The sequence below is a fragment of the Medicago truncatula genome, chromosome 7, assembly GCF_003473485.1.
Source record: "Medicago truncatula cultivar Jemalong A17 chromosome 7, MtrunA17r5.0-ANR, whole genome shotgun sequence".
Classification (NCBI taxonomy): domain Eukaryota; kingdom Viridiplantae; phylum Streptophyta; class Magnoliopsida; order Fabales; family Fabaceae; genus Medicago; species Medicago truncatula.
Window position 1 is genome coordinate 26,169,721 of NC_053048.1, and position 13,625 is coordinate 26,183,345.

The 13,625-nt window shown below is 33.9% G+C and overlaps 1 protein-coding gene across 1 annotated transcript; it reads right to left on the reverse strand.

The window, feature by feature from the left end:
• Window positions 1-11,099: 11,099 nt before the first annotated feature.
• Window positions 11,100-12,536, reverse strand: LOC25498279 (FBD-associated F-box protein At5g38590). Its single transcript, XM_024770898.2, has 2 exons — window positions 11,829-12,536; window positions 11,100-11,582 (listed from the first exon to the last, which is right to left on the reverse strand). Exons 1-2 carry the CDS (start codon window positions 12,519-12,521, stop codon window positions 11,175-11,177), a joined length of 1,101 nt encoding a protein of 366 aa, XP_024626666.2. The 5' UTR covers window positions 12,522-12,536; the 3' UTR covers window positions 11,100-11,174.
• Window positions 12,537-13,625: the final 1,089 nt, after the last annotated feature.

The window sequence follows — 13,625 nt, forward strand, 5'->3', positions numbered from 1 at the left end:
CAAACTAAAGTTGTTCTGGGTCTAATCTTGCCCTACATTCATTCCTAATCATTACTAGGTATGTTCAGGCACACTAAGGCATTCAAGGTCCAACTAAAAAGGTCGAAACACAAAATCTAACATGCACTCTGCCTTAACTCGCTATGGCGAGTAAGGTCGCTCGCTATGGCGAGCTGCATTGCACAACTCGCGAGGCGAGGAAACAGGGTTCGCGAGGCGAGCGATGAATGTTCATCACTCGCGAGGCGAGATTCATAGCTCGCCGTGGCGAGCGATGAATGTCGCTACGGCCAGACTTCCTAAATTCACAAAAACTCGACGTTTCACATGGTTCTAAGCTTGTTTTTGATCCCAAAGTTCGTCCTAAACATTATCTAAGGTCTAGGAACACTTTCTACATCAATTAAACCAATTCTCACCGTTTGATTATCAATTCTAAGGTTTTGACCTAGTTTTCGTTTTCTCCAATTCACTCCTAATTCTTGTTAACTAATCATCAGAATCACATTCAATTAACAATACTTAGTTATTAGTCTCACCCTTACCTGGTTATGAAGAAATCGCAGCCCTCTCTATGCTCTTCTCCCTTCTAAGCTTTTCTCCCTTTTTCAAAAGTTTTCACGTACAATGAGTTTCTAAAATATTAGGTCTTCTCCTATTTATACCTCTTTCTAATAACTTATCTTATCTCACTTTCTCCCCCAAAACTATCTAAAATATCAAAACAGCCCTCAACTAAATATTTTATATTATTTTCAAATCTTTATTTTATTTAACAATAAAATAAATCTCATATCATAATCAAGTCCTCCAAAACTCATAATTTATCACGTCATCAATCAAATCGCTAAATTCATCGTGAATCACCAAAACATAACAAAATCATGCATATACTATATAATTATAATATAATTGCCTAAACTCAATTAAATAACGATTAAACGAAAGTGGGCGTTACACCCCACCTCCAACCTCCCACCAACCTCGCTATAACGGGTGACAAGAACACTATACCACAAACCTACTCTATCGACCAACATCCTCCAACACCATTTACCTAACAATGCAAAATTAAACTTCCTCAATCTCGTAAACCCTCAACCCTCCAGACTCCTTAGAAGAACATAAAGTATCCCAACCTATCCAAGTAATTTTCCGACGGTCCTTGCTCCCGCCCAAAAAAAATTATTCAACAAAGATTCAATGGAAGAGATTATACCTGATGGAGCTTTAAAGAAGGAAAGAGCATAGACAGGCAAAGAACATTAATATTATCACATGTAATTATGTCTCATTGCACCACCAGCTTAAGGACCCCCATTGGAAGATCTTGAATGAGGGTTCCTTATTTAACAAGGACCACTCACCGTTAAGGACCCCTCATGGAGAAAGAAAAAATGAGTCTCTATTAAGCAACATGCAACTATATAAGGATCATCTCTCTCATGGGCAACTAACGGGTCCGACGTGTAAAAGAAGTAATAAAATATGTACTGGTTGGTCTCACTTGTAAAAGAAGTAATAAATTATTTTTGTATAATGATATAAAGTTAGTGAGACCTATTTAAGTACTTTTTATTGGATTCCTTATTAATTTCTTGTTATTGAAGACATTAAGTCCTTAATATGTACTTTTATTAAAAAAAATCATAAATAAATTATGTGTACACGTGGGTCCATTTAAGGAGTCTCTATTAGTGGACTACCATTGTGGATACTCTAATAGGACTCCTTAAATAGATACACGTGTACACATCATTTATTTATAATTTTTTAATAAAAGTACTAATTAAAGACTCAATGACTCCAATAAAGGATCCTTAATAGGGAGTGATTCTTGTTAAGTAAGGACCTCTATTGAAGATACTCTCTAAGTAGCTTCACCTTTAAAAGGGTGGTTGGACTTTAGGGGTAGAGGGAGACATGGATCGGTGAATACAGACTATACAGAGGACAAATTATTAGAGATGGAGAGAAAAAAAATTGTCTTTGGTAAATGCATGATTTGATAATTAAAATAAAAAATTAATATATAATTTATTTTTTTTTTAAATTGAATATATTAGATAATTCACGCACAATTGATTTTATTTGATGCTCGTGAATTAAACATGTTGGAGTAATGTATTTCAATCACCAACTACATGCTCGAATCACCAATATATATCACAAAGAATACATATTTATTACATTCATCGTGTATTACACATTATTTTGGGAGTCATGCATTTCATTTATCACATTTAACAACACCAACTACATGCATGAACCACTAATATATCTTTCAAAATATATACTATTGTATCATTATTCATTATTAAATAAGTCTATTTGAGTCATACATGTCATGTGAGAATAAATATTATATATGTTAGAAATACAAAGAAATTCTCGATTTTAATCCTTATTACAAACTATGATTATCTTTCTATTTTATATCTAATGATTGAATCAATTATTTTTTTATAAATAATTGCATAAGATTTAGTAATGTTCTATTATTTTATGAAAAAATTATAAATAACATCATTTATCATTTACAAATTAGACGGATTATCTAAACAAAGTCAATTATTTATTCTTTCATTTGCTTCTTCTTTTATATTCATTTAATTTTTCTTCTTTTTTTTCTTGTTTGTGAACGTATAAAAAATTGTTACCCTCTAACATTTGACATATAATAATATAAACTGTTATTTCACATCTAAATATTAATACTATATATGTGTATTATTCAAAAAAAAAAGTGTATTATTAAACACAAAAATTGTGCGCTTTATGTAATGGGTTGCTAAATGGGTGGCATTTAAGATGCACAAGTGTAAAACTTGTGCACCATAGGAAAGTTTATTTCCACCATTGGATGAAATGAAAAACACACTCTTATCATACACTCTCACCACTAAATTTTTTACACTATCTTCTTCGGCCATTCCTTCTCACCCACCATCAACAACACCCAGCCCTTTTCCACACTCTTCCATAAATCATCCGAATTTTCAGATTGAAACATCTGCAGTATTCATTGTCTGATCTATTTTTCATTTTTCAAAATTAGTTTCTTTTTCATTTTCTAGATATATTTTCCCTAGGCACTTGACAACATGTTAGTTATTATAGTCATGGGAAGTACCTGAGCATCAAACATATTTGGTGCAAAGCTTCAACTTTTTCTGATTAAATACCCTCTTTTTCTACAAACTTTCTCAGATATACCTTCTTTTAATTTTGTTTCACATTTTTACTTAATTTCATAATTAAATAAGACAACACTGTCTCTTTTCTTCCAGAACTCATTAAAATCATGCATAAACCTCTCCTAAAAGCATGGCTGATCTTGGCTGTAAATCTCTTTTCTTGTCCTCACTCCTACACATGATATATAGAAAAACAACTAACGATTAATTAAGAAAATTTAAAGAAACGGAAAAATTGGTGAAATCAAAAGGGGGATTTTTGGCCCTAAACTATGTCCATGAGTAAGAATTGGAGCTTTGATTTCAAATAACTTCAACTGAGGAACATATGAATTTGCTTATTACCAAACTTCTTCATCATGTTCTTCGCTGTTTTTGTTCTTGCTTGAAAGTTATTTTCTTCTTATTCATTTTAGGTTTTAAGTTTGTATAGATGAGAACATTTAGTTTTTGGCTTAGTTTTTGAATGGATAATAAGAAAAAGATAAAAATAGGATGACGAAGAAGTTGGAATAACTATAGATAATGAATATTGAAGAACTTGGTACAAAAGCAAAAGGCAAAGAGAGAATCATGAAGTTATTTGATCAAGTGTTGAGAGACTATTGTAATAGTGTGTTTCTTATATGATCTAATGATGTATAAAAAATTTGTGCATGGTGCACAAATCTATAGTTTGTGCATCTTAAATGTCACCTGCTAAACGAGGTTATTGGGTGAATTTGTTAATTAGGTGTTTGAAATATTAAAAAATAAAATATATGAGCATATTTTGTGTTTCAATTCAATTTACAATATTGACTAATCAAACAGTTTCACATATTTATATAGTCACATTTTCAAATGAAACCTTACTTATCTACCTTTTAGTGGTGAATTACAATGTGTCTCCGTGAGCGTGGCTCAGTTGGTAGGGATATGCATTATTACAGAGCTTTACAAAAATAGATTTTGTGTTAAAAGAATCTAGAGATTAATTTTTAGAGATTTTTAAAAAAAAATCTGAAGTTTTTTTTATTTGCCTATTACCCATAAAAATCCATTTAAAAAAAAAATAAGTTTGAACATTAACATGTGTTACCTTGTTGTTGTTGAAAAAAATAGATTTTGAGAAAAGCTAATCCTAATAGCTTTTCATTTTAGGATTAAAATAGATTTTTTTTAAAAAAATTATTTTTCTAAAAATTCTAAACAACCACTTAAAAAAGAAAAAGGTGATTTAAAAAAAAAATCCAAAACAAACGGGGGCCTTAATGATAACCATGGAAATGAACTTAGAAAGAAAAGATAAGAAGTATCATACATCAATTAATTATCACAACCAAAAATCCAGCTGGATGGAAGAAGAAACCTAATTGAGTTATGGGCAGAATATAGTAACCGATAATTAGTGCTTGTTTTAAATGTTTGAAAAATTGTAACTTTACATACTACTGAGCCTTTGGCGTGTATTGTTTTTGGATTTTATTCCAAATATTGTTATTAATGTAAATGCTAGTGAGTGGTGCTAGTTTATTTTTTGCATTAGTTAGTGGTGGCCGTACAGCTTATTGCATTAGTTAGGCTTAACTATACATCTTCCACTTCTGTTACAATGCATGTACGGTATATATACTTAGATGTGCCTCACTATTCTAATCACTCAATAATGAAAATTACTTTCCATTTATTCAAAGTTCAGTGTTTTAATATGGTATTAGAGCAATTGCTCTGGTAGCCATTGTTCATTTTTTTTTCCTGTTTAATTTTTGATTCGATTTCTCTTGTGTTTTGAATCAATTTTGAGTACTTGATCATGGCTACCTACACTGATTTCTCTACCAATTCTGCAAATCCTTACTATCTTCATCCGAATGAAAATCCGGCTGTGATTCTGGTTTCTCCTCCTTTGAATCACAAGAATTATCACACCTGGTCGAGATCCATGCAAATTGCGTTGATTTCGAAGAACAAAGACAAATTCATTGACGACACTCTTGTTAAGCCGCCACCTCTTGATCTTCTTTACTCTCCATGGATTCGATGTAACACGATGGTTTTGGCTTGGATTCATCGCTCAATTTCTGAATCAATTACTCGATCTGTTTTATGGATTGATTCTGCAGCTGGAGTTTGGAAGAATCTTCGCATTCGATTCTCTCAGGGAGATATCTTTCGCATATCAGATATACAAGAAGAACTGTATCGATTTCGTCAAGGTAATCTCCATATCTCCGATTACTTTACCAAATTGAAAGTCTTATGGGATGAATTAGAAAATTATCGGCCAATTCCTCTCTGTAAATGTTCAATTCCTTGTACTTGTGGTGCGATCGATTCCATCAAGCTTTATCGCGAGCAAGATTACGTCATTCGTTTTCTGAAGGGGCTGAATGATCGTTTTTCTCATACTAAGTCTCAAATCATGTTAATGAATCCCCTTCCCGATGTTGATACGGGTTTCTCGATGTTAATCCAACAAGAAAGGGAAATTGCTTACTCCATTCTTGATCCAATTACGCATGACGCTCCCGAGGTCGAGTCTTCCGCTGCTCTTTTGGCAAATTCTCATTATGGAAATCAAAATGGGAAATCCAATTTTTATGGAAAAGGAAGAGCACATGCACCAAATTCTGCTCCTAAAGGACATAATAGGTTGTGCACATTCTGCAATCGCACTAATCACACTGTTGAGACTTGTTGGCTTAAACATGGCACTCCTCCTGGTTACAAGAACAAAGGAAAGAATTTTTCTCAGTCTTCTCATACAGTTGCAGCAGTTGATTCTTCTGCACAACCTGATTCACAGTCCTCCAATGCTGCAACACCACCTTTTGGTCTCACTCAAGATCAGTACAATGGCATTCTTAACATTTTTCAGCAGTCAAATTCTCAATCAACACCCGCTGTAAACTCTGTTTCTACCACACCTTTTGCTCTTCATTCACAGTCATCCACTGGTAATGGTAAGTCCCCTAATTTTTGGATTCTTGATACGGGAGCAACTGACCACATCACATATGATATTAAATCATTTAGCACTCATAGGTACATTAATCCTATTCCTGTTACATTACCAAATGGATCCCAAATTTTTGCTGATATCTCTGGCACTATTCAGATTTTACCTTCTCTCGTTTTGGATAATGTTCTTTACATTCCCTCATTTCATGTTAGCTTAATTTCTGTGAATAAATTAGTTAGTACAAATAACTGCTTTGTGAATATCACATCTAAATCATGTGAAATTTTGCAGATTGGTACCAAGGCAGTGATTGGTATAGTTAAACTTTAAAGAGGCTTATATGTCATTAGTACTGCAGACCATACTGGTTTTTGTAATTATGTTTCTAGTAGTTCCTATTTATGGCATTTAAGATTAGGCCATCTTTCTGATAGAGGCTGGCAAGCCGTTTCTAGGAAATTTCCTTTTGTTCCTAGCAAAAATAATATGTCTTCTTGTGATTCTTGTCATTTTGGAAAACAAAGAAAGTTACCTTTTCCTCATAGTTTGTCAAAGTCTAATGCTCCTTTTGATATTTTACATGCTGATTTATGGGGTCCTTATTCTACTATTTCATTACAAGGCCATAAATATTTTTTAACCCTTGTAGATGATTATTCTAGATTTACTTGGGTTATATTTCTCAAATCCAAAGATGAAACCAGAAAGAGTCTTATTCACTTTGTTGCCTATATTGAAAATCAGTTTCATACTACTTTGAAATGTCTTAGGTCCGATAATGGCACTGAATTTGCCATGGGTGATTTTTTCCTTTCCAAAGGAATCACCCATCAAAAGACTTGTGTTGAGACGCCTCAACAAAATGGGGTTGTTGAAAGAAAGCATCAACACATTCTTAATGTGGCTAGATGTCTTTCTTTCCACTCCCATATACCTTTAACAATGTGGAATTTTTGCATCCAACATGTTGTTCACATCATTAATAGGTTACCTTCTCCTCTTCTTAATTTCAAGTGTCCTTATGAATTGCTTCATAAAGAACCTCCTTCTCTTGTCCATCTTAAGGTTTTTGGTTGTTTGAGTTATGCAACCACTTTGCAAGCTCATAGAACCAAGTTTGATTCTAGAGCTAGAAAAGCTGTATTCCTAGGATATAAAAACGGTACTAAAGGCTATATTCTCTATGATTTAAATTCACATGAAATTTTTGTTTCAAGAAATGTTTTTTTTATGAAACTGATTTTCCTTTTCATTTGCCGAATTTTGTGCAAACGGACTCTACATCCTCTACATCCAATTTGCATCATACTACTCTTGATGACCCTGATCCTACTTCTTTACCCATTCCTGTCATGCATGAACCTGCTTTACTTCTTCCCCTCATTGGTTCTAGTTCCAATGATTCCACTCCCACTACCACAGCAGAATCTAGCCCTAACCCTGCACCTTTAAGGAAGTCTTCTAGAGTTGTTACTCGTCCTGTATATTTAGAAGATTTTGATTGTAACAATGTTATAGGTACAAGCTCTGCAATACCTTCTAACAGTGTTTATCCCCTTTCTTCTGTACTATCTTACAATAATTGTGCCCCTGGTTATCATGCATTTTGTTGTTCTATCTCAGCCACAGTTGAACCTACAACCTATAACCAGGCATCTAAATTTGAGTGTTGGCGGAATGCTATGAATGCTGAATTATTACTTGCTTTTGATGAGAACAAAACATGGTCTGTAGTTGATCTTCCCTATGGCAAAGTTCCTATTGGTTGCAAATGGGTGTATAAGGTTAAATATCATGCCAATGGTTCTATTGAGCGTTACAAGGCTAGGTTAGTCGCTAAAGGGTATTCTCAATTAGAAGGAGTTGATTATTTTGATACTTTTTCGCCGGTTGCCAAAATCACTACTGTTAGGGTCTTATTAGCTTTGGCTTCCATTAAGGGGTGGCATCTTGAACAATTGGATGTGAATAACGCTTTCTTGCATGGTGATTTAAATGAGGATGTGTACATGTCCTTACCTCCTGGTTTTCCTGACATTAAGGACCACAACAAGGTTTGTAAATTGCACAAATCCATTTATGGTTTGAAACAAGCTAGTAGGCAATGGTACTCCAAGCTTTCTTCCTCTTTAGTTTCTTTGGGATATACTCCCTCACAATCTGATCATTCTCTATATATAAAGTCTACATCTACTAGTTTTATTGCACTATTGGTGTATGTTGATGATATTATTCTTGCCGGCAACTCTATTCATGAGATACAAGCTGTCAAAGCATTTTTGGATCAGAAATTCAGGATTAAAGATCTTGGAAAACTGAGATATTTCTTAGGTCTGGAAATTGCAAGATCTAACACTGGGATTTTTGTCAATCAAAGAAAATATACTCTTGAACTTCTTCAAGATGCTGGTCTACTAGGAACTAAACCTTCCAATATTCCTTTTAATCCTACTACTAAGCTCTCTAGCACCGATGGTGCTCCTGTGGATGACCCCTCTTTTTATAGAAGACTTATAGGAAGACTTCTTTATTTGACACATACTCGACCAGACATCAGTTTTTTCGTTCAGCATTTAAGTCAATTTGTTTCTAAACCTTTGGTCCCTCACTACAATGCTGCCATGGGCATTCTTAAGTATCTCAAATCTGATCCAGCCAAAGGCATATTTTATTCTGCGTCTAGTCCCTTGAAGATTAGTGCTTTTGCTGATTCTGATTGGGCAAGGTGTCCTGAAACTAGAAAGTCTATTACAGGATTTTGTGTGTTACTTGGTTCTTCTTTAATTTCTTGGAAGTCCAAGAAGCAAAATATTGACTCCAGGTCTTCAACAGAGGCCGAATATAGAGCTTTGGCCTCATTAACTTGTGAACTTCAATGGTTACAATACATTTTTCAAGATTTCAAGATAGCATTTTCAGATCCAGCTTTTGTTTTTTGTGACAGTAGGTCCGCTATTTACTTATCTCACAACCCTACTTTTCATGAAATGAGTAAACACATCGAGCTGGACTGCCATGTGATTCGCGAGAAAATTCTATCGAAGCTCATTCATTTGCTACCGATACCAAGCACCTCTCAATTGGCTGATGTCTTCACTAAGCCACTCCAACATCCTGCTTTCTCGTCTTTCATGTCCAAGTTGGGTCTATGTTCTATCCACAGTCCAACTTGAGGGGAGATATTAATGTAAATGCTAGTTAGTGGCTGTAGTGCTAGTTTATTTTTTGCATTAGTTAGTGATGGCTGTACAGCTTATTGCATTAGTTAGGCTTAACTATACATCTTCCACTTCTGTTACAATACATGTACAGTATATATACTTAGATGTGCCTCACTATTCTAATCACTCAATAATAAAAATTACTTTCCATTTATTCAAAGTTTAGTGTTTTAATAATTGTTAGTAGAATCTCGCCTAGTAGGCTTAAGAAGTTGAAAATATCGCACCTTCTTCTAAGATGTAATCATATACATTGAGGAAAATTCAATTTTCTTTATCATATATTTTAGTCCATAGTTTCTTGTCTAAGTCGACCCATTTAAAATGCGCATAAAATTAATTGTGTGTTAAGTTATGTCCTAACCCAAAACCCAAGACTGTGCTGTGAAAAATTAAGTCACATATAATCCTAATAAACATGATCAAGATCAAGCTTCTGAAGCGTAGGGCAGTGGTGGATAACTTCTATTAAAATTGCCAACTATAATCGAGAGAAATAAGCTCTAGTTGGGTCAAATTGCAAAAAGAATGAATCAAATCATTATGTTAATTCCCCTGGAATGTGTAGAAAGATAAATTGTTAGACATCACGTAAAATTCTCTCTCATACACAATTTAAAAAATAAAACCTGTTACATCTTATCTTTTCCATTCCATCATTAGTAAGTATCATAAACAAACCTGATGAATTTCAAAGCCTAGAGAAGGTACATTGTGAACTGCTTTGAACCGAAAATAAAAATGAGTTCAATTAATATTAGCTTGATCAAGTTAGTTAGGAAAAAGTTGTTTCACTTGTTACAAGTCAGAGATTCATCGGATCAAGCGACACAAAGGTATTCAACTTTATGTTCAACCACAAAGTTGACCAATTTGGTAATATTATCTCACTTGTTACATTCAGGGGGAAGTTGCATTGATTTAGATATTTGTATTGATGTGTTTTCATAAAAGCTTGGTTTGCCTCTGCATAACACACACACACACACACACCAACAAAGAGACGACAAAGGAGCAAAGATTTTCTAAAGCAATTTCTTCAAGATAGAGAATAACACATAATTAAAGAAAGTTAGAAGGTCGAAGCCACATTCCATCGGACATCTCCAATTTGATCCTTGCCATTTAACAGGATCCACATCAATTTACTTATAATCCAAAAATGAGCTCTCAAGTTAGATGCACCTACCCCATCGATCTATCTTATCTCAGATTGTTAACTTTTTTAGCTAATTGCAATTAGAGCGATATGTGCTGATTTGCTGGTAAGTAGCTCCGTTAGTATCAATCATATAAATACCAATGACGCAGAAACAAATTTGATTCTCAAAGGTTCTGCTTTGATGGCCAATATGCTGGAACAAAGTTGGCTACACATACATATCATGAAACAAACACGAAAATTGAAAACAATCGAAGAATTTGAAGTGCAGTCTAAACTCTATCATACCATCATCACCAATAAAACTAAGAATTTAAGGATGGGAAACAGTCAAGTATATATATGAAACAACAGAGCTCATGCTACATTGGGATGCAAGAAACTAGAAGGATAGGTATACCCAAATATATTACAAATCTAAAGCTTGGTTATTGCGCAAACCAATTATCAGTTTGCTTCTGTATGAAACAATTTTATCACAAACAAGAATAAATTATACTTCATTACTTCTCATTTTTTAAGCAGCATCTATCATGAATGCAACCAACTCAAGTTACCAAAAAATGATGGTTCAATGGGTACACCATGCATACCAGAAAAAAGTACAAATTCCATCATCTAGGAACAATTTGCAGGAAGCCAAATCATTATCATTTAAAATAAATCTGGCACGAGGCAGAGCTCCTTGGGAAGGACAACAATTCCATTTGCATTGCAAGCTTCTCTTCATGATTCATGGAAGATGAGCTGTATATTGTCATCCTCTGTAAGTTTGTTGAATTCAGCATAATGTATTGTGCAAATTGCAGCTCATATTTCTGTCCTCCATAATTTGTAATAGTGCACTCTTTGAACTGTGAAGAAAGGCATTCAGGGGAAACACTTGGGATCGAGATAAACGATCGAACTGATGTTAAAAGTTGAGGCATTTCACGGACAAGAATTCGAAGTTTGGGGAATTTCTCCAGCACCCCAAATACCCAACACCAATCGACATTTCTTTGGAAGACTAGCTCCACATGATTTAGATTACGAAACACAGGAACATGTCCAAACATCTACAACAAGTACAAAAAAAAAAAAAAACATTCAGAGTTGCATTATAAATAAAAAAGATGGAAATAAACTATGAAGCACCGACAGAGGACACAACACCTGCACATAGACTCTCATAATTTTTTTTAGAAAATAGAAGTGTATGTAATTACAAGTGCCAGTGTCGTGCCTTCACACAGATACGCCTTCAATCTGAAGTGGCGATGCTATATAGAAAATAAACAACAGATCAAACACATAAAAATTACCTCTTCTACTCGAAGAAATTGAACATTAGAAAAGGCTTCAAGAGGAACATCACAACTATTCAAGTCAGAAATGTCCGCCCTAACCAAATTGGTTAAGCGTTTAAACCTTCCATTATAGTTCTCTGACCAATACCCAATAGATATATTTTTAGCTTGAAAATCTTCAAGAATTGGACAGGAATTAACAAGTTCTCGAAGAAACCAGTGTTCATAAATAAAAACATCGTTTAAATGTAGGGTTTTAAGACTAGGAAAGTCAACGGGTAAAAAATAATTGACATGGATGGCTTTCAACTTGAGAACAACAAGGTTACTGAAACCAAAAATAAAATTGTAAAACTTGAGCGTATCTGATCCTTGGAATTCAAGGTGTTCCATTCCACAGTTTTCTGCTGCCATTAACCACTCCACTACCTCGTCTTCCAATGGCTCATTGGTAGAATTGCCATGACATTTGAGGCAGAATTTTTTGATGGGTTGGCGGTGCTTAATTTTTGCACAAATAAGTGAATATACCATATCCCGGAAGCGAAAATAAGGTTTTCCTCTATTGATAAATCTTTGATCATTGATGTTGAGATTGGGAACTAAGAGCCAAATTTGGTTCCACCGTTTTGAAAGAAGAGTTGTTGTGAATGCGTCTTCGGTTGGTAGAAAAGAGAGAATGTGACTCAGGATATCGTCTGACAACATGCTTATTCGGTCGTCCATCTGCATTCCAAAGTTTTTGAGGATTAATTAGAAAACATTCAAGAGCACTGATTCTCAATTCTCAATAAAAATTACAATGCTAGTTGAAGGAATAAATTTTTTCTCTGATTTGATATGAAAAAGTGTCGCAAATGTTACCTTTTTGTATCTCTTGTAACAATAAAAAAGTGTTACATTTATAATTTTTGAGAAGTTGTAAAAAGTGTCGCAAAATTGTCTAAACAAATTTTTTTGAATTTATCAAATTTGTCTTTGCGTAGACTTTATTCATATTTGAATTACATGCTCTATAAAATTTCCCCCTTCACTGTTCTTATTCTTGAATAACATAATGAACTATGCAATACAATTTGAATTACATGCTAAAATGATTACAAGTTTTCATCCAATGTAACATCTACTCTATAAAATATCTCACTGCACTGTTCTTATTCTTCCAACCATATTATCAGCCTTCCATTTTGTTTTCTTTGATTCTTTTTGCTCCAAGTTGTTGACACTCTACAAATTTCTTTTCCTTCTCTTTCTTCTTCAAATCTTCTCGCATCCTTTAATAGTATTCAACTTTTTGTTCAGCCAAAATAAACAATATAATGCATGCTTAAGCAGTGGTCACATATAAACTACAAGATAGTCACAGGTAGCAGCATAGAAACACTTGCAATGATATCAACAATCACAGAGCAACAAACAATAGCAAAACCAAATATTGTTTAATGAAAAAATCAAAACAATACTGAGCAACAAAACAGAACACTCCAAAACCCAAACAGAATTCTATGCAAAAATAGCATCTTTAGTGATAGTACCAACATGAAGAAGAATGATGAAACTGAAGCAATCCAGAGATATTAACACAAATTTTTTTTATCTAAAAGAGCAAGGCAATTTTAAAATTACCATTATTCAAACTGTAAAGCATTCCATCAATTTTAAAGGGCAACCCCTCTGTCATGTTTTGATTAAAATACTTCTTCTTCAATCGACATTTGTGTGTCCTCCAACTTGAACTGAATGTTTTGAAAACCCATTTCTTGCTACATTCGTCAATGTCAAATTTAGACTGCACCTTCTCTTTAAGGTCAT